At 37.8% G+C, this 25,644-nt stretch overlaps 2 protein-coding genes across 2 annotated transcripts; both read right to left on the minus strand.

The window, feature by feature from the left end:
* Positions 1-34: 34 nt before the first annotated feature.
* On the minus strand, positions 35-984 carry LOC117786719 (serine protease 1-like). Its single transcript, XM_034625070.1, has 2 exons — positions 713-984; positions 35-647 (listed from the first exon to the last, which is right to left on the minus strand). Exons 1-2 carry the CDS (start codon positions 955-957, stop codon positions 83-85), a joined length of 810 nt encoding a protein of 269 aa, XP_034480961.1. The 5' UTR covers positions 958-984; the 3' UTR covers positions 35-82.
* A 2,103-nt stretch (positions 985-3,087) lies between these two features.
* Positions 3,088-9,465, minus strand: LOC117786717 (putative mediator of RNA polymerase II transcription subunit 26). Its single transcript, XM_034625068.1, has 8 exons — positions 8,591-9,465; positions 7,226-7,526; positions 6,385-6,471; positions 6,217-6,318; positions 5,131-5,329; positions 4,050-5,057; positions 3,333-3,434; positions 3,088-3,272 (listed from the first exon to the last, which is right to left on the minus strand). The coding sequence occupies exons 1-8, from the start codon at positions 9,463-9,465 to the stop codon at positions 3,088-3,090; spliced, it is 2,859 nt and encodes a 952-aa protein (XP_034480959.1).
* Between the last annotated feature and the right edge of the window lie 16,179 nt (positions 9,466-25,644).

Raw genomic sequence — 25,644 nt, forward strand, 5'->3', positions numbered from 1 at the left:
AAATGAAGACCTGACATAATAATTTAGTTCAAACTTGCGATAGCTGTAAATAGTTTATTTACAATTTCGTTTATAATGGTTTTTAGTAGTAAACGCCAGTGATGTTCTTGATCCACTCCAAGTAGCTGGTTACACGGGTAAAGCCAGATCCTGACCCGTTCTCACAACCGTTGCTGGACAAGAATGAGGCAATACCAACCAGCTGTTTCCCTCTGACCAGCACCAATGGGTCTCCAGAGTCACCCTTGCAAAGGGAACTCCTGCTGGGGGCAGTGCAGATGGCATTTCTCTGGGCGACAACAGGGCCGAACATATTCCGGCAGACGGCGTCGCTGGCAATCTCGAAGGTCTGGTGTTGCAAAGTCCACGGCTGCTCGGTAGCTGAATCGGAGGTCATACCCCATCCGATGGCGATAGCATCCCGGCCCACGTAGTCGTCGTAGCTGCTGGCAATAGGCGGCAACTTGACCCAATCGATGAAGCGGTTTTTTGGTAATTCGTTTTTTGTATGGATCAAAGCGATATCGTTAGCTAGTGTTTTGGGGTTGTAGTCCTCATGCTGTCGGAAGTAAACTTTGTCAATCCAATTGTACAATTTGGGATATGAGCGATTTGTACAACCGAAGTAGATGGTCACATTGGCAGCCCTGTGCAGAAAGCGTTACAAATTTATTTAGTTTAAATGAGCATTCCTTGAGGACTAGCTACTTACCCATCGGTGCAGTGAGCAGCTGTCAGCGCCCACAGGTTGCTAATGAGGGCACCACCACACCACCACCAGTCGCCGCTGGCACTGGAAAAATTAAGTCCCACCTGATAACGGAACTGATTATATTCAGCGTGGTTGCCTCCTGTAATGCGACCCTCAATTGAAGGCATAGCGAACAATTCACCCTGTGGCATGACGCCGGCGGAGACTGAGGCAATGGCCAGAACCAGAACTACGAACACTTTCATTGTGCTCTTATGCCGAATAGCGAATAATTTTCCACTGTCCACTACAACCTTTTATATACTTTTCAAAAAAATCTTATCAATTGCCAAAATCTTCTAGATTACCATGTCAATCGTAGCTACTTAGTTTTGATTTAGAAATTGATACAATAATTCTGATTAGATTACATTTAGTAACGTTTTTAATGTTTCTATAAAAATCAATATACAAATGTTTGTGGAAATTCTCTCTTGCTAAAGTCGCCAACCTGTTGTTCTAGAACTCCAGTTTGAAAAATAACTGACTACAGTGCCAATGTAATTTGCAGAAGAAAACAGAGCTGCCAGATAAACAGATACTGTTGTTCAACTGTGCTTCAACAGATCTGACAAAATGAAAACCCACCTCAACAGACACTGACCAAATTTAACAGAGCCATAAGAGCTTAAAAGAGCAGCTGTAGTAACTCAACGATTAATCGATAAGTATCGTAAGCATGCAAGTCCATTAAAAATATCCTTAAAAACGGGCCCGCAAATTTTTCAGATTTGAACAAAAACTTTTGCAGATTTTCGGTTTAAAAACGTTTTTATATGCATATTCTTTATACTGTTTTTTTATATTTAGCATAGAATATCAAACACATACACACTGAAACTAACGCTGTGTTTTGCTGTGAATGTTGTTGCTGATTTCTTGTTTTGTATAATTATCGACTGTTATTATTTTGAATTCGAATTACAATGCATTTTAAACTTAGTTTGCTAAAAATAATTATGGATTCTTTCACTTTTCTTTTAAATTATCTCTTTTGTTTTACGTTTATGTTTTTACGTTTTTTTATTTTGATCACAATTTGATTTCGCATGCCCAAAATGAATTTGGTTTGTGTTCCGAATGATTCGCCTGAATGTAACCTTCTGTTCCTATACCTGTTCCTGTTCCCTTTTCCATTTATTCTGGTGCCTATGTGCCGAATAAAGTACCACATACATGTCTCAATATCTATTTATAATCATGCCAAGCTGTCGCATACGCTTGAGTTACTATAAAATACGCTAATGATCAGTCAATTTTACGTTTTTCATTTCCATATAGTTTCCCACTTCCAAATTGTATCAAAAGGCAAAAGTCTGTCTGCATTTGAATATGGATAGATGGAGAAAGAAAGTGTAGATAATCTTCGGATAAACTTCTGCTAACTTTTAAGTATGTAAATGTATTTATTATGTACAATATTATAAGTTAAGCTTTTATATTCGATGTGAGCTCAAAATGGGAGTTTAACGAGTCTAATGATCAACTAAATAACAGTTCTATCTTGGATGAATTGGATGTGGTTAATTGAGTCTAGTGAATCGTCAATGAATACTACAATATATTGAGTTAGATTATAGCCTGGCAAAATAAAAGTATTGTGCAATTCTTGCTGCAATTTATTATATAGCCCTAATAAAATTTGTATACAACTAAAATCTATGCGTAATTTTAAAATTGATTACAAAATATTTGTATAATATAATAATGTATATGTGGGTATGTGTATTTGTGTGTGTGTGTGTGTTAGCTACAAATTAAACTTGTACATCCCCGAATAACTCAGTTTTTGTGGGGCGCAAGGGAGTGAGGGAGCAAGGAAGATTGGGTTGGGGGTTGGTTGGATTTTGGGCATATATAGGCTGGGTGGCTGGCCCTTAAAATGGGTCTATCTCTCCTTACAGGCTACAATCATTAATTATTATTCATAATATAATATTCAATTACTATAGGAGCTTAAAAATTGTTTGCATTCGTTTATCGTTTTCTGTGAGTTGCTATTGTTAATTATTAATTGTTGATGTTGCTTGTTTGCTGATTTTATGTTGTTGTTTAAAATGAGAAACACGACAAGTATTATTAACGGAAAAAAACTACTAACAATTACGTTTACGATGCGTTTTGTTGCTTTCTTATTTTGTTTTTTTTTATAGTTTTATGTATAATTATGTATAATTAATTATGTAATAATTATTGTTTACAAATAGATTAATCATTTTACGTGTACAATTTATGTTTGTTTGCGTAAATTATAAAATTACCTAATCAAGAAAATCATAAAGTTAGTTATTAGTTGTTGCTGTTGTTGCTGCTGCGGTTGTTGTTGTTATTGTTGTTTAGGCCTTCCAGTTATTTTGGCGACTTCCGCTGGGTCCACTTGGCTGCTGTGGCGGAATCATCTCCAGCAGATATTGACGCTGCAACTCCGCGGCACGTTGAATGTCCGCCAAGCTGGTGGCATTGCTGGAACTCTTCGAGGAGCTGGATGCTGAGCTGCTCTTCTTGTTGTTATTGTTGAAAGCTAGAAAAAGCACAGAATATGAGTATGCTAAAATGTTGAGAAACATGGTTTAAACCTCACCTGCTACTTGAGCCGCCTGCGCCATGGCCATTTGGTAGGAGTATAGAAGTGGCGCAAACTGCATCATGTGCTGAGGATTACCGCCCAATCCCTGGCCAAGTGCTGCAAAGAAACAATATAAAATTAGGATTAATTTACAACTGTGAATTATATCTCATATTACATATATAATAACAAATAAAGATCTAAATAAAATGTATTTCTAAGCCTTTAACAACCTGTCTCTAAAGTCTATTTAAATATCTACTAATAACTCTTTTAGTTTAACTGAACATAAGACCACGTTAGTAAAAATAAATGAATAATTTAATAAAAATAAATAAAATTCAATTTAAAAAAAAAATAAATTTTACTCTCTTCCTATTAAATCTCATACCGCATTAATAATCTCTTAGAGAGCTTAGAGTATTTGTACTTTTTTTAAATTTGTCTTTAAAGTCTATTTAAATTTTACTTGGATTACCTAAACATTAGACTACAATAATAACGTTATGTATATGCAAATTAAATGTATCTCTTAGCGATCCTTTCAATAATAGCTACTTAGATTTCCTTTAGTTATCTCACATACCAAAATATTAACAATAATTAAAAATTATAAAATGTATCTCTTAGCGAATCTCTACAAATTTGCTAGTTAATCTCTTCTAATTAAATCAATCTAATAATAATCATAATAAATTCATATATATAAATTGAATGAATCTCTTGGCGAACCTCGAAATAGTTGCTGCTGGAAAGCCTGCATGGCGGCAGCTGTTGCTGCTGAGGATGTGTTGCCCATGGCGGCGGCGGGATTGCTGGCTGCCGTCGAGGCGCCACCAAAGTTGCCCAGACCGCCGAGTGCAGCCAGATTGCCCAGCTGGCTGAGATTGCCCAGGCTGGCCAGATTGTTGATATTCAAGCCGCCCATGCCGCCGAGTGCCGTTAGATGAGCTGCTGCTGCCAATGTGGCAGCTGAATATTTGTCATAGCTCTGTGCCTGCTGCTGTTGTTGTTGTTGTTGTTGCTGCTGCTGCTGTTGTTGCTCCCGCTGTTGATCCCGCTGCTGTTGATCCCGCTGCTGTTGCTGCTGCTGCTGTTGATGATGATGATGATCGCGTTCAGCGCGTGATGAGCGCGATGATGATGACGTTGTGGGCTCATGATGATGCGCTGCCGTTGGTCCCGTGCCAGGACTGAGTATGCCCGCCTGCTGTGCCGCAATCGCAGCTGCTGCCGCTGTGGCCGCCGCTCTCGAGGATCGGGATGAGTTGCTGCCGGCTGGCGGTGGCGTTGGTTGTTGGCTTTGTGCTGCTGGCGGTGGCGGCGTTGGACGCGGTGCTGGTGTCGGTGTCTGGCATTTGGTTGGTATTACAGTCACGGATGGCGGCAAATTAACCAGCGCCGCTGCCGCCGAGGCATGTGATGCTTGTAGCTGTTCCCGCTGCTCGCGCTGTTCCCGTTCCCGTTCACGCTGCAGCGCCTGTTGATGCGACGCCAGCGACGATGCGACATTGGAGGCGGTGAGTGCAACACTTGTGGCATTTGTCGAGGAGGATGAGGAGCTATGCGCCTCCACTGGCGACGGACTGCTCTGGCTGGCCAGCCGCTGCTCAATCTCCTGCTCCTGCTGCAGCGCCTTGACAAACGCCTGCTTCAGTCGATTCGTGTGCTCCGCCTTCAGCGCCTTCTTCACATTCGAGGTGACGCACTGCTCGCAAATCACCTTGGCCTCCTTGTTGGCTACAGGATTAACATAAAAGGGAATCTCTCATTAGTTGCTGCTCTTTTATTAACTATATATTCATTAACTTACTCTGCTTCTCCCACTTCCAGACGGGCGTAAAGTCAATCTTGCATTGGGCACAACGGAATGGAGCTGCCACCGCATTGGCCTTCTTATTCACCGTCAGATAGTCCACAACGGTCTCCAATCCCAGCAGATAGACAAAGTCCGTGTTACTTGGATTCGGTATAAAGTGCATCTCTGGTGGTGGCGGCTTTGGTGGCGGTATCTATAAGATAACAACAAATTAAACAGATTAAAAATTGCCATAACTCTATAAAAAATCAACGGATTTACAAGCGGAAGGTCATTATGATTATGTTTTGACCTCTAAATTCATTCTGCATTCAAATTTAATTTATTTTGTAAAAAAAATTATTTTTCTCTAGATCATGGATTCGATGCTAAGGGTCCCCCCTTTGAAATTTTGAAAATTGAAAATTTTAAATCTCAAGTTTTCACTTTTAATCAACTCCTTATATCGTAATTAGTATAAAACAACACTTTAAATTCAATTCTGAGACCTTTCATTTTTCTGTAAAAAATCATGTGAAATCTGACAAAAATTTTGACTTGTAAAGTTGTCAGGTCAAAAGTTCGACCAACTTCAAACTTTCATAACTTTGTAAAAACTCAACCGATTTTCAAGCGGATTGTCATTATGATTATGTTTCGGCCTCTAAATTCATTCTGCATTCGAATTTAATTAATTTTGTAAAAATAATTATTTTCCTCAAGATCCTAAGTATGCATTTCGATGCTAAGGGAATCCCTTTGGAATTTTGAATATTTAAAATTGTATTTCTTAATCTTTCACTTTTAACTGACGCTGATCTACAGTGGTGTCACAGAATTTAAAACCAATCGCAAATCTCCCGAAAATGTATATTGTTTTGGAGTAATTTATGAAGTTTTAGGCAATTTTCAGTTGGTTTCAATTTCTGTGGCACCCTTAATAGTTTCAAAAATTGATAACATTTTGAGAATTGTGACAATTTTGTGAACAGCCTAATTTTACTTCTTTTAAAATATTAAAATAATATTTTTAAATGACTTTAATTTAATTACATTTTGTTTAAAATATTTAAAAATATGTAAAATAAAATTGTATCTCACCTGTAGCAAAGTCTTTTCCAGCTGCTTTCGTAGCGCCATCTTCGCTGCCGCTTGACGCTGTGCCGGTGTTTGTGCCTCCTCTCGTGCCGCATTGCGATCATTCTGTTTTTCCAAAAAAAAATTTCATTACATATATGATATACTTTTATATAAATATAAAAGACTCACCTTTAAATCGTTGAGCTGATTCTGATGCGATTGTTGCAGCGGCGGCGCCGGCGTTATGGAAACCGAATTGCTAATGGTCCCAGGTACCTTCGAATTATCCGAAATATTAGGCTGCATGTTTCACAATGTTTTTTTTGTTTTTTTTTTTTTGTTGATTTTTCGTATAAGAATTTTTAGCATACAGAATATGGAACAAATTAGAAATGCGTTTAAAGCTTTAATCAAACTCCCTTTCTCTCTCACTCTCTCTCTTTCACTCCAAGCTGTAGGCTTGGTTTAAGCATTAAGTTAACAAAACTTTATTTTTTTAATGTGTGGTTTATGATGTCTGACAAATTGGCAAAAAAATAAGGAAAAAGAATGTCAGCCTACTCGTATAATTTTTTTTTTTTAAATATTGACAGCTGAGAGATTTGACGGGTGTGTGTGTGTTCAGTGTTGCAAAACGTGTGTGGCATCAGAATTAACGAATTTCGATAAGAGGCGAAAAATAGCTGAGTATATATTTAAAATAGGCACATTTTCAGCAATCGAACTTTGAAAATAGCCAGAACGAGCTATAAAATAGTTGGCAACAGTGGCATCAAGTGTGAACTTTTATTAAAGCTATCGAATTTCGATAATTAAGATGATTTTAATTGTATAGTGTTGGTAAGCGTGAGTTTTGTGATGATTTGTGACTTGTTTGACAAAATGAAAATACCAAAAACAAAAGAAAAGTGCTTTTGTGTGTTAATGTTTTGTGTGTTTCATTAATGGTTATATCTTATATTGAAATGGCATTAACAAGTTGAGAAAAAAACTCGGCGCTTACGGCAACGATTACATTACAATAACTCACATTGCGTGCTTTCAGGCTGGAAGGCGGCGCCGACGTCGGCGTTATGGTCACCGATGGCGTTATCGTGAGATTCGGCAGATTCGTGCGCGGTGGCAAAACGCTCGACCGATGCGAGCTGTTTGTGGCAGGCGTTATTGTTGTGCCGGCGGCGAGTGTGGCGCCCGCAGTCAGCGATGATCTAGGTGGCGGGAGTAACGAGTTGTTGTTGCTGTTGTTGTTGTGGCTGCTGCTGCCGCGCTGCGAGGATGAAGATAACGCCACAGCTGCTGCCGAGGAGCTCATACTGCGACTGTTGGTGGCACTAAAAAAATGATAAGCAGATAAGTTATCGATTAATAACATAACACTTCGGTTAGTATTCAAATTTACAGCTAGTCGAAATATTCAGTTTTTCTTTTAAATTGCAATTTATGATTTGAGTTGCTGAATTTAATTTGAGTTCAAGCATTAAAATCAATATTTTAATTTTTTTTTAACAAATTTAATAATTTGAATGCAGAATGAATTAAGTGGCCAAACCAAGATCAAAATGACATTCGACTTAAAAATCGGTTGATTTACAATCAAGTTATGTAAGTTTGAAGTTGGTCGAACCTCTGACCTAACAACTTTACAAGTCAAAATTTTTGTTCAATTTGACATGATTTTTTACAGAAAAATTAAAAGTTTCAAAATCAAATGTAAAGTGTTGTTTTACACTAATTACGTTATAAGGAGTCGATTTAAAGTGAAAACTTGATATTTGAAATTTTCAATTTTCAAAATTTCAAAGGGGGGACCCTAAGCATCAACCCACGATCTAGAAGAAAATAATTTTTTTCACAAAATTATTTAAATTTAAATGCAGAATGAATTTAAGGGTTAAACCAAGAACATGATGACATTCCAATTGCAAATCGGTTCAGTTTTGACAAAGTTATGGTAGTATCAAGTTGGTCAGACTTTGGATCCAACAACTTAACAAGTGAAAATTTTTGTCAGATTTCACATGATTTTTTACAAAAAATTAAAAAATATCGGAAACAAATTTTAAGTGTTGTTTTAAACTAATTATGATATAAGGAATCGATTAAAAGCAAAAACTTGAGATTTAAAATTTTCAATTTTCAAAATTTCAAAGGGGGGACCCTTAGCATCGAATCCATGATCTAGAGGAAAATAATTTTTTTTTACAAAATTATTTAAATTTGAATGCAGAATGAATTTAGGGGTTAAACCAAGAACATAATGACATTCCAATTGAAAATCGGTTCAGTTTTGACAAAGTTATAAAAGTTTGAAGTTGGTCGAACCTTTGACCTAGCAATAGTGTTGACCAAAACTAATTTCAATTAAACATCGATATGCGTATTATCGATAACTCACCTGATGCTAACGGCTGCAGTGTTGCCACCTGCCAAACTGCTCCTTCCTTTGCTGTGCGCTGGCATCGGCATTGCCGACGTGGGCGTCACACTGAGCGACCCCTTGGCGGTGAGGGCACTGGGTATCGCTGCCAGTGGATTATTGGGCGATACACTTGTGGGCGTTACGACCAGATTCTCCTTCATCACCTGCTGCGATTGCTTCAGTTTTTTCAGGAGCATTAATTTCGTCTCCTCATTGCGCAAATCTTGACGCAATTTGCGCAAACTCTTCTCGCGCTCCTTGAGCTCGGCGTGCGTCAACTCCTTGATGGGCACATAGGGCGGCATCTCCTCGTCATCCGTCTCCGAATCAATGTTGCCGTTCTGTTGCCTTCCATTTGTTCGGGCCGGGAGTAAAACAATATCGGGTGCTTCGGCATAGGACTTGGGTTCGGTGCGTGGACGCAGCACGCGACGTTGTACTTTGTTCTCATCCTGGACGCCGGTTCCGGTTCCGCTAACAATCCCACTTCCAGTTCCAGTTCCGCTGCCCGTTAACGTTGCTCCCTCGGAGTTATTATTGTTGTTGCTACTACTATTGGTTATTGTTGTTGCTGTGCTGTTGGCTGTGTTGTTGTTGTTGTTGCTGTTGTTAGTGCTGCTGCCATTTCCAGCATTGGAAGCTGCTGTCGCTGCCGCTGTCGGCGCCGGCGCTGGCGTTATTGTCAGTCCCGTATTATTCGCAGTCAGCGCCCGTAAATCCCGATTGCTGAGCGTCGTTGTTGTTGTTGCTGCTGCTGCTGCTGGCGTTGTTGTCGGCGTTATGGTCAACGCCGGATCTCGGCCAGAACCCAGACTCAAGTCGACCACATCGTCGACCTCCATTTTGGCCATTTTCGCGCGTCGCGTCGTCGTGATTACGTATCTTGAGATCACTGTAAAAATACACAAGGAAAAAACTTCATTAGTTGTGGGTCTATCTAATGTTTTTGTTTTGGTACAGTGCACGCTCGATGCAATGAATAACTCATTAATGAAATGTATTTTTTATTTTAACCATTTCTGGATAATTCAACTCTTAAAATATTAAAGGGAATATTAAACAAACAAAAAATAAAATGAAAAACTCAAAATTGTATTTGACTAATTTTATGGTGCATTTTATGTATTTTTTTTTTCAAATATTAGATTCAATGGAGAAAATCATTCTTTTTTTTTTAATTAAACCCAATGGATCTTGTTAAAATTTTAAAACATATTTTAAGAACCATAAAAAAAACTATGAAAGAATAATATATCGAGAAAAACATTTTTTTCTTCTATGCAAATTATTTCAGTGTTACTAGTTTAATTGAGTTTACTTTAACGAGTGTTTACTGTATGTTTACCCATTGTGGTACTGTTGCCATTGCACTTTAGTTAAGGGTTGCTCCCGTTTGTTTTTGTTGTTGTTGGTGTTTTTCCATTTCTTTGGTTTTCATTTTACAAGCGGATATCAGAGTCTAACCCTTAATGATTTAACGGTTTGTTTGCCGTAACGCTGCTCCCTTTTTTTTTACCGTTTGTCGTGTAAGGGAATCATATAGATATCCTGATTTCAAATTCATTTAGGCGACGACCTTGTTGAGTCAACTGATAGCCCCGAGACGATAGTCGTTCGATTGTGGCAGACAGACTGACAGACAAAAGGAAAGCTGCGCCAAATCACAAAGCCAAAGCAGCATTTGATCGCAGATACACACACACACGCAGAGAGTCGAATGTTTGTGTATGTGTGCGTTTTTATGCGCCAAGCGCCACACAGCACCAGTGTTGCCAACACAGCTATTTATCCGCCAGAGCCCCAGTTTTTCAAACGCTAATCGTGGAACAAAATTTAAAAAAAACGGCATTTTAAAAGTTCAAAAAAATACTGTTAATATTGAAAAGTTCTATATACTTATTTATTTTTTAAATAATAAAAAAAAGTAAGTCAAATCAACCTTAAATCTATAACTGATTTTTTATCTGGCTTTTATTACAGTTAGCCTAGCTATTTCTATCTTTCTTAAAATGTTGATACAGCTCCAAATAGTTGGCAACACTAACGCCACCGCAGCATTAGCATGGAACGTTGTTGGAAAGATAGAGAGAGAGGGACGAAGTTGCTTCCATAAGCAAGTCACGTTTTCGTTTTATCAAATTTTCGCATACAAAGCGGAGCGGCAACAAACGAGAAAATTTACATGAAAACAAAGTGGCCAATAGGTTGGTGTGGTGAAAGGGAAGGGGGAGGTGGATACACTCAAGCAAAGAGGACATGCAAATCGGTAAATGTTTTAGTAGCTGCAGAACAGAACAGAAACGAACACAGAACTAGCAAAAACTCAAATCACGATACACACACACGTGAACATCCATATGAACAAGACACGTGAGAGCGAGAGGTGAATAAACTTTTCAACAACTGCACTGTTAAATGTACATACATATATACAAACACACATACACTTGAATGCAATGCATGTATGAATAATTAAAACAACAACAACAAGAAGAAGAAGCGTGCACCTGTCCGCTTGTCACATTGAAAGCGAACCAATAAAAAGCAATTTCAACAAGCGGCAAACAACTCAAACAATAACAGTCCAATTAAAATAAAATAAATGCAGCCACACACACATTCAATAAAAAAGCTTTAATCTTTTGCAACGGTGTGGCAACGCTTTGAAGCTGAGCTTACAACATATGTACATATGTATGGTCTTAAGAAGTGTTGATGTAGCGCATGAATAGGAAGAAGAAAAGCAAAGAAACGTAATTATGAAAACGCTAGCAAAACTATGTTTTATTAATGCATGTGTGTGTGTGTGTGTCTGTTATTGTTTGGCTAACAACGTCCCCAACGTGCTATAAATTAACTCGCTTTGAAAGTTGGCAGCCACAAAACACAAACACATACATACACACACACGTGCATATATAGCGCGCTCACTCGCTCGTTTTGTTTCCCCCCATGAAAAGGCAGCTGTCGGCTATGTCTCGTTACTTTCCGCACTTGTGTCGTCATCAGATTGCTGCTTTTGCTTGAGAGCGAACAGCCGCGTTGCACTGTGGAACACAGCTGTCAGATTGAATATGCAACAGGCATTTAATTAATTAACAGCAAATAGAAATACATATCTATGTAAATAATTAAACCCAACTGATCAATTATTCAAATAAGTTAAATGAAAACAATTTGAATGTCTAAACAGTTACAATTTGATTTTCACGGTAGTTTTTTTTTTTATTAATAAACAACCCACTGTGCCGCGTTTGCTGAGCGTGAGAATATCCAAGTTGATATGTATGTGTGCGTGTATCTTCTGTCTGTTTAATGATTGTTGTCCGCATTTTGTTTCTCATTTAAAAGCAAATTCAAACATTTTAACATTTTTTTTACAGCTGCTTTAATAATAATAATGTTTAAATAAATAAAATGCCGGCTTTTTTCATTGTATACGCGAACTCGACATTGGCCGTCACTTTCCCCTCTCACGTTGCTGTGTGTGTGCGCCCCTCTGGCAACCCCAGCGCAGAAAAAAGTTGTATATCGATTTGTTGGCGTTGGCGCTGGATTTTTTTTATTGAATTATTTTTTTTTGCTGCCTTACTGACATTCGTATGGCTATAATTGTGTTTAATAGAGCGCTAAATGTGTTTCAATTAGCGCTTAAAGCTTAGCATACATATGTTTGAGTGTGTGTGTATGTATGTATGTCAATAGGACTGATGTTGGTGCAGTGCATAGACATAAATACAGTAAACAGTATGTCAAGTAATTGTTTTGACAAAGCAAATATTTAACATAATTTAATTGAAAAAATAACATACTTTTTTTTTGATTTCTTAAGGAATAAGAGATATAATTTTTAACTATTATTGAAAACATGTATGTAATTTGTCAAAACAATTACTTGACTCAGTGTATACATATGTAAGCATGCATGCATGTGTGTGTGTGTTTGTAATATATGGCCAGACAAGTTCAAGTTTAGGTACAACGGTCGTTGCCACCTGTCTGACAGCCAAATGTCACCACATCCATGTGGCGGGAAGCCATTAGAATGAACTGCGAAGAAAATGGAGCGAGGAGAGATAACGGACCGACCGACCGCCCGTTGATAAGCGATGACTTGCCAGGAGGTCAGCCTTGACTTTCAGCCGAAGTGCGAAGTCGTTGGATCGGATAGACTCGTTAAGTACTATTAGAGTCATCTCAAGCGATAACAGCAACAACTAACGAGCAACAACAGCTACAACGACACACCGACACACACACACTCACACATAAAACGCAAAAAAAAAAGCAAAGAAATAAGGTTAAATCAAAAGTACAGTTGTGTACATAGCGCAGCGAGCAGCACCAACAACAACAACACAAACAAAAGCGAAGAGCAGCCAACAAGCAAAATGTGTTTGAGTGCGGCTGCGGTGAGCAGCAAAAGCAACAACAACAACAACAACAAGAGTAGCAGTAGCAGCAGCCGATGTAGTGAGAGAGCAAGACAGAGAAGAGAAGAGAGCGCGCGTCGCACACACACGCGAACCCAAAGCCAAAGCAACAAAATTGTGAGAGTGGCGGGCGGGCAGGCAGAGACAGACGGCGGCGTCAGTTGGCGACCGAGAGTTGGGAGTACCACTAGAAAAGAGTGTGAGGTGGTGGGGTTGGGGGAGTGACTGAAAACTGTCTGGCCACCCCATGCACAGCAAACACCCAATACATTCCCCCTCCCACCACACCATCACACACCTTAACCCAAGCAGAGTTGTTAACCCTACAGATTTACCTATCGATTTGCATACTAGTATAGTTAACTGATTGCCCCCACCCAAGAAGAAAATCGAAAATCGAAGGGCATTGCAATTGCCTTAATTTGAGATATGCGCAAAATAATTCAATTCATTTCAATAAAATGAAAAAAATTATCAAAACAAGTCGCAGCTTCGCACACAAACTGACAAATAAATAAACAAACATACAAACTGACACGCACACACATAATACATATGTATGTCTGTATATAGTCGTATAAGAAATGCGCATATCTTATGGCCTGCCATTGTATGTACATAAGCAACACAGCAAACCGAACGAAGCGGCAGAGCGAGAGAGGAGCAAGCAGCAGAGCGGTGGGCTGCTGCTGCTGTTGCTGAGAGAGAGCGCGCGTTCAAGAGTGAGTGAGTGGAAGTGAGAGAGAGCGGCCGACTTGTACATGGGCCCATTGTACATATGTATTAACTCACCAGCACCAACAACAGTGTCCCCATGATGGGTTGGGGTAGGTGTAGAAATTGGGCGGGTGGGGGTTGTCCTGTATGTGTATGTGTGTATTTGTGTGTGGTGGGTGGGGTTGCAAAATGCAGTGGCGCATAAATCTAAGCTGCGCCTTTCGACTCTTTGAAATGTATTAGTGACGTCAACAGCTGCTTAAATCAGGCAACAATAATAGGTATATTCCTGCAAGTGTTTTAAATTTTATTAAATAATATCAAAATCGAATCATAATCTGTTTCATAATGAAAACTTATCACAACTTGTTACACGAATACCCCCAATAATAAAAACTAAGCATAGATTGTTACAGGGATACCCCTAATAATAAAAACAAATCATAACTTCTGACAGGAATACCACCAGTAATAAAATCCAATCATAATCTGTTTCAGCAATACCCCCCATCAATAAATCGGGCGACTTTTGAACTAAGTGGCAACTCCTTGACTAATTGGCAAACAAGAATTAAGAGTCATAATTGACACTGTCAGCTTTACCTGCTCATTTGCATATGTGTAAGAGTGTGTGTGTGTGTGTAAGTGTAAGTGTGCTTTTGTATTTGTATTTGCCAACCGCAAAAGTGTTAAGTCATTTTGATCCATTAATACAGTTATTCTTATCTACTTGTGTACATAACTACATGTGTATATATATGTACATAAGTAACAAGATGTGAGCTAATACAAATCTCACTACAGTACATATTTACTTATGTAAACATTTTATATATACATATGCAGGCATGCCTGTACATACATATGTATGTTCATATGTCTGTATGTACATAAGCATGCTTTTGTTTATTAATAGCACCGATAAAGATAAGCTTTGGGGAAATTGCAACACTACAAGTAACAATACAATATCAAATATATACATATGTAAGTATATAAATAAAATTTCTAGAAAATGGGTTACGTACTAAATACTACACCAACAACAACAACAACAATGACGACAACTTAATACAAACTAATTGCGCGCACTACAAACGAAAAAACGTCGCGTCGCTGTCGTTGGCCTCTGCTGGCGTCGCTGTCGCAGCGCTGTCTCTCCAACTATAAATGTGTGACGTGTTGTTGTATTTGTTGTCGGATTTGCTGCTTATCGCTGGACATACATACATACATACATATTTGCACTGTCTTTTATGGCAACGCTGAGTAATTGACAAACGACTTGAGAGGGTGAAAGAGGGAGGGGAATATTGGAAAGAAGGGAAATGGGGGGGAAATTAGCCTAGCAGCACTTGCAGCTGTTTTGGCAGGTGCTTAAGTCTGACCAACTAAAAAATATATTTGTACATATGTATACCTGCATGTACATAAATATTGTATGTACATATGTATGTGTGTTTGTGTGTGTGTACATAACAACAACGAGCGTAATAAATTGCTTTCAAACTGGTTTTAATTGTGCTGCTTTTGTTTTATGCCAAAGTCCCAAATAGAAATAAAATATGATGATGGTGAGATAATGATACTAATGATGATGATAATGATGCTCTAAAAATACACTGTGTCCAGTAAAAGTTTAAAAAAATAAATATTTATATATTTTTTAATTAACAACTCAATGCCTAGCAATACATATAAAAATAAAGCAAGAATACTAATTACATCACAATGAACTTTACTTAATTACAAATAAAAGTTGCTATAAATTAAAGCCTTTTTTCTCCATTATCGTTGCATTTCCTATCAAAAGGAATCCAAAGGAATCATCCAAGTCCAAAAGTATCTCAAGGATGCTCAAGTATCTTTTCTATGTACTTTGTTTAAATAAGTCGAAAATAATGAATAAATAATATTTAAATTAATCCAGCTTATCAAGATTACGCTTCCTGTTTATTTTTAAATATAGTTTGACCCAATGAATTTGAGTGTTTCTTTTTTAACTTTTTCTAAGCAACTTGAATAAATTATAAATAGAAAATATAACTATAAAAAATTAAATGTGTGAATTTGCTATTTGCGATAAAAACAATTACTGACTAACTGTATGTACATAGTTTAAGTCGTTAAATGCTAAGATTAAATGTAAGATTATTTGTTTGCATATGAATTGAAATACATCCACACACATACACAGGCATATGTACATATGTAGTAAACGGGAAACAGTTGCAATTTGACACATCATTCCAATTTTCAATGACGGCCAAATTTCACAATTTTGCAATGACAATTTCTATATTTGCTTAATATACAGCTACATACATACATAGATATGTATGTACATATATAAGCGCAGCTCTGTTGCTTGTAAAAGCTCTTGTCGTTGTCTTTTGCTATTGTTGTTGTTGTTGTCATTGTTGTACATACACACATGCATGCACATGTATATAAGGCAGTATCGTACATATTTCACTCACACTCCCGCTCTCTCTCACACTCATCCACAACTCTTGTACATAAACTGAGTGTGCTCTTCGCTTCTCGCTCTCTACTCTCCGCTCTGCTCTTCTCTGCTGCTGCTGCTTTTGTCTATCCAACCGTGCGTCTTTCTCTGCATCTGTGTGTGTGTGTCTGAATGTTTGAATGTATTACTGCCTCTGCCTCTGCCAGTCTCCTCCACTAGCAGCAAAAAAATAAAAACCCATAAAAACGCAACAACAAACATAATCGGCAAGGCAACAATCTATTTATTGCACGTACTAATGTACACATCTGCATATAAATACATACATACACATTGTTATGTACATATGTATGTACGTCTGTATGTATGTATGTATGTTTGCACTTGTGAAACACAAACTTTTTGCTTAACGGTTTTCGGCTGCATTTCAATACTTTTCTTTATTGTGTGGAAAAATTCCACTTAATCAAGCAAATTACCAACGCGTCGCAGTCGCTGTCGACGTCGCTGCTATGCTTGGCTATTTTTAGGCTTTGCGCTTTACCTTTCATTTCAGCTTTTATTGTTGGCAAAACATCAAAATAAAACGAAAAGTAAAAAATACACTACATGAAAATGAGACGATCTTCTCCGCACGCGCTCTGTCGCTGCCCGCTGCGACTGCAAAGTTCGCGCTCTGTTAAGAATAACCCCAAAAAGTAACACGTAAAAGGTAAGCAGCGACGCGACGCTGGGCGCAGTCAGCGTGAGCAGCGGACCGCCCAAACCAAAAAACGCAAAGGAATAACAAAAACCAGTTAGCCGATACTTACACACATACAGTCAGAGAAGCACACACACACACACGTGAAACGCACACATTTGACATTTATAATAATGTGTTGCCAAAAACAAAAAAAGAATTGGTAAGTGAGAAAATAGAAAACAGAAATTCATTCAATTCTTGGCGAGAAATTTCAATTTCATTTACAATTAATAAATACAAAAAAAAAAAAAGCAAACAGCTGTTTATGTACAGTGTGTCAAGTAACTGTTTTGTCAAAGAAAAATAGTTGCATATGTAATAGTTTTTTTAAAAAAGTAGTTAAACTCAGTTGTCAAAAACAAACTATAATTAAATTTAAATAAATATAAATATATATAATTAAATATATATAAGAAATATAAATAAACAATGTGCATTTTTTATTCTGTCAAAATATTTATTTGTCCAACTGTAAGTTTTCTGCATAAATTAGAAGCTTTTAAGCGGCACAATTTAAAAGTAAACATACATAATTAAAGCTGCTCTTAGCCTTGAACTATGCGAACTCACACACACATACACAAGTCTGTACTTACATATATGTATTTGTGTTCACCTGTAATAATATTTTTACATGCGTTTTTCACTGTCAACTGCATGTCCACTCGCTACATACATACATATGTATACTTGTACATAGTTTTGTATATACGCATACAAAGCGTATAAAAATAAATGACAACCAAAAGAAAAAACATTTTTTTCTAGTATTTCTAGCTGATAAGCAACGACACTTACATGCACACATACATACATACAAGTGTGTTTGTATGTATTTGCATTTGTTGCTGATTTTTTTTTTTAAGCTTTGTCGCTGCTGCTCGCATATGAATCACTTCACATGGATTTAACGACTGTTTATTAATTTGAATTATGTATGCGATCAAGTGTTGAGCAACGCCTCAGAGCAGCAAAATGTTAATAGCTAACGGTAATCTATGCTATGCTCCACAACACTTTCTACTACACACTACTTTAATACATATACTACTTTACCACATGCTACTTTATTGTACGTTGTTCTTATTTTGCACTTAATGACGTGTAACCAACGCGCGCGTTTCTATGTCCGCATGTGTGTGTGTGAGTGTATATGTGTGTGTGTTTGTATGTATCTGTGCACAATGGGCAGAGTTTTGCCGTGTGTGCGAGTGAGATGCCCAAGTAAACAGGTAAAAAAAGGTAAGCCATAAAGAAAACAACAACAACTATAAAAGTGGCAAAGCTGCTTTTTTTTTGCTGCTACTTTTGTTTTGCGTGAAATTGACAGCAAAAGATGAAACTCGATTATTGAGTAAATTGACATTGCAATTTTTTTTTTTGTTGCTACTGTTGACTTAATAATGATAATCATAATTAGCCAACGTCAGCAGCGCTGCGACCATGAAAATTGACCAAAAAATGTGCAAAAAAAGAGAGAAAAGATCAATGCGAAAATAATAAATAAATAATACACTGTAAAGTGCTGACGTGAAGAAACCAAATCATACACTAAGCACAATATATATTCGTAAACTCGTAATAATTAAATTTTGTTAGTTTTAGTTTTCAAATTGATTATGGAATATATTTAAAAATAAATACACATAAAAAGTGGTAAATTATAGTGTTGAAATAGAGTGTAGGAATGTAATCTTATTAAGATAAACTGACTTAACAGTAGTCGTTTCCATGTAAACGCCGAGTGTACGAATAAATGTGTCTGACTGTATTGCACATACATAGACAGCTGTATCTGTGTGTGTGTCTATATTGGTATTGGTGTTGGGGTCTCACTTCTTTGCGCATTCTTTGCCTGGCGAACCGCGACGCAGTTACATAACTACATGCATCTGTATATATATGTATGTAGGTATATAAGAGTGTGTGTATGTACATGGCTGAGAATGACAGAACAACGGGGCAGACAAACAAGGAAGTAACAAGAGCAACAACAACAACAACAGCGAGAACTGTAAACTGCATGGCAATTCAACTTGAAACTTGTCTACGCTTAGCGCAAGGTGGCAACGCTGCCCAATATGCGGCTATCCGCACAAAAGGTAAAAGGGTTCAGCTTTCAGCGAGATGAACTGTGTGTGTATATAATACATAATACATAATACAAAAAAAAAAAAGTAAAACCAAATAAGAAAAATTTTCAACGTGCCAACAGCATCTAAAACAACAGCAACAACAACAGCAGCGACTCATTTAAACGGTCAATTGCCTCAAGCAAAAAAAGGCAAACGTACGAATAGAAGCAGCAGAGAGACAGACGAAGAGTGAGAGAGGTAGAGAGAGAGAAACTAAATGAAATTGAGTAGCGGCTGCTGCTGCTGCTGACTTTGTGACTAGGCGGCTGCAATGCCGTCAATTTCGAATTTCGGGTGTACAATTTTAATTTCTCGCTTTAAAATGAGAACACACACACACACGCACACACATACAGTCATACATGCATAAAATATTGAATTGTGTATAAAATGGGCAATCAAAAACGATTTTTTTTTGCACAGACACAAAATCAAGCAACGTGCATAAATTAGCAGACACAGCGTAGCAAAAGAGAACAAGAGAGCGGAAGAGCAGAGGAGAGAGAGCGACAAAAGAATAAGAGTGGCCCCCAGTTAATAAGTGTGTGTGTGTGCCCTATACATAATATGCGTAAGTGTGGGTGTGTGTGTGGCCATTCAAAGAATCACACACAATATTTAACTATACAAACAATAATAACTGAAAAAAGAGCAACAAATTATAAACATAAGCAGCGAGAGATTGCAATGTGAGACAAAGTGGCAACGCTTAGTAGTAGTTGTTGTTGTTGTTGTTTTTGCTTGCTTGCTTGTTTGTTACTTTTTGACAGCTGTGGGACTTGACGTCTCTCCTCCCCCTCCCTCCCCCTGCTCGACAACAAAAGCTTCTACAAGTTACTTGAAGCGCAGAGAACGCAGCCAAAACTTTTATTATAAGCAGCTACATAATACAGTTGTATGTGTGTCTGGGTGTGTGTGTGTGTGTCTAAATACAGCTAGTGTTAAAAGTATTTAGACAAAATAAAAATAAATAAACATTATTTTTCTTCTTTTTTATGAAACATTGACAAGTATAATAACATAAAAAAAGTAAGTCCTTTTTTTTCAACAAGAAATGCGTTAACTTTTGATATTATCAAAACACTTTCTTGACTCAATGTATGTACTTGTGTCTTAGGTATGCGCGAGTAAAAATTTAAAGTTGCCTTTAAATCAGCTTTAGCTATTTTGCGGAACCTGACTAGACGCCCCCTTAAGGGCTACACACAGTCACACACTCTTACACCTACACACACACACACACACTTACTGCTATGCCTGCTGTTGGGTAACGGTTTCATTTTTTTTTTGCCTTCGTTTTGTTTTTTCTTATTTTTGTTGTTGCCCTAACAAAAATTGTGTATCTAGAAATATATACATATTTTATGCAGGCAATTCTTTAGAGTGGGCAGGGGGATGAAGAGGAAGCAGCAGGCACTTCAATAGCAGGGGTGTATGTCAAAAGGGGAGAGGGGTCATATTCCACCTGCATGCATTTGTACATAGGGATTTTCATATATATACAGACATACACATATGCATATATAATAGGCGGTGTCAAGACACATGTCCACATAATTGCCAAACGCGCAAAATCGAAGCCAAGTTCCAAGCACACACACACATACATAAATACAAACACACACACACAAACAGCGCTCTCGTAGCCTATTCACTAACCCTACAGAGAAACACCCAACCCAACCCAACCCAAACCCTACTCCCACTCCTATATTGCTAATACCCCGTTTCAGCGCCCATCCCCATCCCCACCCTCTCTCTCTCTTTACCTCTCTCCCACTTGCCACACCCACCCGCATTCAATGCCAAAACATTCAGCAGCAGGTACAGTTGCGTTTGCAATTCATAGTTGTTGGAGTAGTTAGTCGGAGCTATTTCATAATTAATACGCAGCTTTTGTCGAATATATGTACTGAGAATACACACACAAATACAAGTACAAAACATACACATATATATTTGAATTCAGTTGTCCCTCTTTAGTCCCCTTCCACCCTCTCTCAAGTCCCGTGAGCACCGCTAATTGTCCTGGCGAGGCAATTTCATTAAAATTTCGTAATATTAATGCCCAACTGGGCACGGCAACTGTGGCTAAAACTAATTTCCTGTTGCAGTTGAACCCGAGAAACTTTCGTACAGTAAACATGCGTTATAATGACAGCTACAGCAGCAATAGTTAATATTATACGATATGTAAGGCAACTATTATGCAAATGAATGATTCGAGGAAGGAATTTACTATGCATAAGATATATAGATACACACACTAAAGATAGCTTGATAATTGTTTAGCCACAGTGGGGAGTGACTGAAGTAAAATAATAAAACAAAACAAAACAATTCTTTTCTTCCTTAAAGTTTATAAAATTTTTAACTAGTTAGCATTCATTACAAAATTATTGAAGCTAACTTAACAAATCCTATGTACTAAGTTTTTTTTATGGCATTTAATCAATTTTTAATCTTTACATTTTTTTAAAGATACTTTTCTTAAATAACTTTTGATATACGAATTTGGAATTATATATATATCAGTTAGAAGTCTTTTTTTTTTCATTTTTTGTGGAGCATTTTGAAAGAAAATATTTATGAAGACAGTTAAAATTTAAATTTGCAGTCGGCATGCTCATCCCAATAAATTAATTCTTGCGAAAATTGTACAGATTACTAACTTGAATATATATATTTGAAAGAATATTTCAAAAGATGTGAGGTTTTTTTTTTGGTATTAAATTTAAAGTTCTTTGTCAAGATAGACCGTTCTGTGGAAATGTGCATATGTCATTCGTGTTATTCAAACTGCATTCGGATTGTGTATATAACAATTCCAAATTTGCATTTTGGGTATAGTTTGTTGTTGTTGTAATTATTGTTGTTGCGTTTCTAAGCCAACCAAAGACCATAGAATGCATTCAGCCCAACTGGACAAACAACCCCGCTGATAACCCCGGCACCGGCCCCGATGATCTGAAACTGGAACTGGATCTGGGCCCAGTCGTAGTCCAACCAAGCGATATGACCGCCCATGGGTCGTAGTTCAAGCACATATACACACGCACACACGCATATACACACAGGACATACATAGATAGTTATACAGACAGATACTCACATAGATACGATGGGTAAAATACGAGCAGTGGCATATCATCGCATAGATTACGCAACTATTGCACTAAAAGCCACCCAACCACCCACTGTGACTGGCAGAGAGAGAGAGAGAGAGAGATAGAGAGAGAGGGAGGGAGATAGTTAGAATGGCACCCATTTGAACTACCGCCACTCTCCTCTCCCACTCGAGTCTACTTCACTCCACAAGTCTCGACTCGCGACACATTTGTGCCACTCCAAAAAGCAAAAAGGGACTGTCCACCCAAAAGCACCAATCCACCCACATAATACAGCAGCAACAACAACAACTAGTACTACAACAACAGCATCCACAACCACTCAAGCATACAAGCCCAGCCGAAATGCCACCAAATCCCACCCCCTTCCACCTGCAACTCTGCTGTCCGCGTCGCAGTCGCCGTAGGCCTCTGTCGGGATGCTGTTGCTCCCTTCCTTTCTCTACTCTCTTCTCTCTGCCTTCCCTCTGCTTTCAACCGCTGCTGCAGCTGCTTCGTTTTCGGCACCGACGAGTCCCGGATATTATATGCATACTTGAACTATGCTAGGAAGGAAGCGCCAGCAGTTCGGACCAGTCTAACCCCCCTCCTCTATCCACCCCTTTCCCCTTTACACTACCTCCGCTCACTCTCCAATTGCCTTTATGTTGCTGTTTTGTATATGTATGCGTGTGTGTATATATGTATATGTATCTCTATCTGTATCCGCTTTTGCATGCGTCTGTATCTGTTTGTGTGTGTGTGTGGCACTTTTATGTACACATGTACACAGCTTTACCCTGGACAGACTCTCTGTGTGTGTGTGTGGGTGTGTGTTGCCATGTTTCGGGGGCACTTTACAGCCACAGAGCCACCCACAACACAACAATGCAAAACGTCTGCATTTCAACAAACGCCACAACGCTACCTAATACACAAACAACAACAACAACAGCAATGACAACAACAACAACAATGACAATGACAACAACAACAACAGCTACCCCTGGGAACAACACCCACTATTCACTACCCACTTCCTCTCCCACTTCCACTTTCATGGCCTTTTTCAGCTAGTGCAGCAGCCCAACTGGGTTTAGTTGCTTTACTTGGTATTCTTCTTCTTCTTCTTCTGGTTGTTGCCGAAAAACTTTGATACATAAGCGGCTGTACACAAGGCGCCATATTCCCCGCCTTTCCTCAATCCCCCAACTCCACTTCAAGCAAAAGCCATAGGAAAATCAATAAATTCTTAACATTTTCAACACTTTTTCTTTATCAACACTCAATTTACTGCTGCGTTTTATCAATACATATAAGTATGCATAAAGAAAAAAGAGAAATTAAAGTTAATAGCAGACTTTCATGTCTTTTAATCGATTTTTTCACTTGCCGCATTCAACAAAAACTCCCCCACACCATACCACTCCATCTAGCCAACCACCCCCCTCGCCCACCCACGTTAGCATGTCGACTCGCTTGCACACACACACAGAGAAAGCACAGTTGCGCCTTGTCAGAGTTAAGCGAAGCAAAAACACAGAAGAAAAACAACAAAAAAAATGCCATAAAAATAACAACAGCGCTCAGAATGATGTAAAATGAAAGGGAGGGGAAGTAAGAGACAGAGAGAGAGAGTGAGAGAGAGAGAGAGAGACAGTGTTTAATAAAGTCAACAATAAGTTAAACGTTTGACAGCACTGTATGTACAAAAGTGTGACCCTTTGCAACACTTACTGGACAGCATTAACACTCACTGAGCGGCTCACAGTGATCGTGTCAATCGACGGTATCTGTAACTACGGTTGCCAATTAATCAAATTTAAATGGGCCAAAAAAATGTTTAAAAAGAGTCAACTTCATAAAAACTAAGCAATTTTTATAAATAAACCAAATTATTTGCAAAACGAAATTTTTTAAAAACTTTTTTTTGAAAAACTCTATTAAATATAACATATTTAAATTGCAAGTTTTTTTTAAGAAAGTAACACAAAACCTTCTATTTAGTCCGAGGTTTTCGTACTCGTTTCTGCGATATTAAAAATGTACATGTGTTGGAAATTTCAGTATAATACATTTTTACTGTTGGTAACGAAAATATTTAGTTATAAATTACATTCTTAATAGCTTTCAAGACTCTTGTTTAATCCTAAAAAAAAGACAATTCCAATGAAAAAGTGACATTGCAATATATAAAATATCGTTTATTTTATTTGGTGCAAAAATTTTTTTTGGAACTTAAATTTTTTTATCTAGTAGCTAACTAAATGTGATAGATGAAAAATATTTAAAAAGTTTACAATTACATCACTTATTTGGCTTTAGTAAGCATATAGTCTGTAAATTCATTGAATTCCTTTAGGTTGACAATCTGATTAACACAGTTTTCATGGATTTCTTGAATGATGGCATTACTTTTTGTATGTTCGCCATTCAGAGACTACTGAAGCGCTTTTCTTTCCTTCTGTCCAATTCCCAATTGTAACAAATCTCGGAATGCATCCCTTGTTGGGAGTGCCTCCTTTTCTTGTAGCAATCTAACGCAATTCTCAAAATATTCTATGTATTTTAAAACATGGCTCTCTTTAAATTTGCGAATCTGATCGGTCGCTAGTTAATCCCTTAGATATTTAAATTCGCTTAGCTTCTTTATTGTCCATTTTACCTAACGCTGATTTAAGTTTTAAGAGAAATAGGGAGTTAAACGACGTCCGCTAGCTTTGCAGCTCTTTAACGACTGATAACAGATCATCATAAAAGATAACATCACTTGACACGATGTTATCAATATCGCATTAAATTCGATTCTCGTGCAATTTCGATTTAGTCACGAAAGCTGCTGGCGAGACGAGATTCACACATACAAACAAAGCACTCATGTACATGTGTGGAGAGAGCGATAACTAAATCTTGCTGCTGCTCACTCTCTTACTCACTCTCTCTCTCTTTCGATTTGTTTCTCTTTTGCTTGAAATTGAAATCATTTAATGGATCGCTGTTGCTGCTGTTATTCGGTTTAGCTTTTGTTTTAGTTGTCAACAATGTTAGACTTAGACTACATACATACATACATAAATACATATATAGAAATGTATGCATGGCAGCTATTGAAGCATGAACATGCAATTTATATACATACATAGCACAGATGCATACATACATACATATGCAACTTTGAAATACAACAACAAGCACTAAGCGACTGTACTTTTGATATAAAATCCACTCAGCGCACATAGAAATGCAAACACACACACACACAAACGTGCATACATATATATGTATGTATTTTTACATACATTTACCCCCCACCCCACTACAGAGAGCACACTCTCTGTTTAGTTTTAGTTGCGCTTTAAACTGCATTTGCTGTAGTTGTTGTTGTTGCAGTTGTAAAGCCTCTGCACATACATATATAGAGAGTTC

Source organism: Drosophila innubila, assembly GCF_004354385.1.
Source record: "Drosophila innubila isolate TH190305 chromosome 3L unlocalized genomic scaffold, UK_Dinn_1.0 0_D_3L, whole genome shotgun sequence".
In the NCBI taxonomy this organism is placed as follows: Eukaryota; Metazoa; Arthropoda; class Insecta; order Diptera; family Drosophilidae; genus Drosophila; species Drosophila innubila.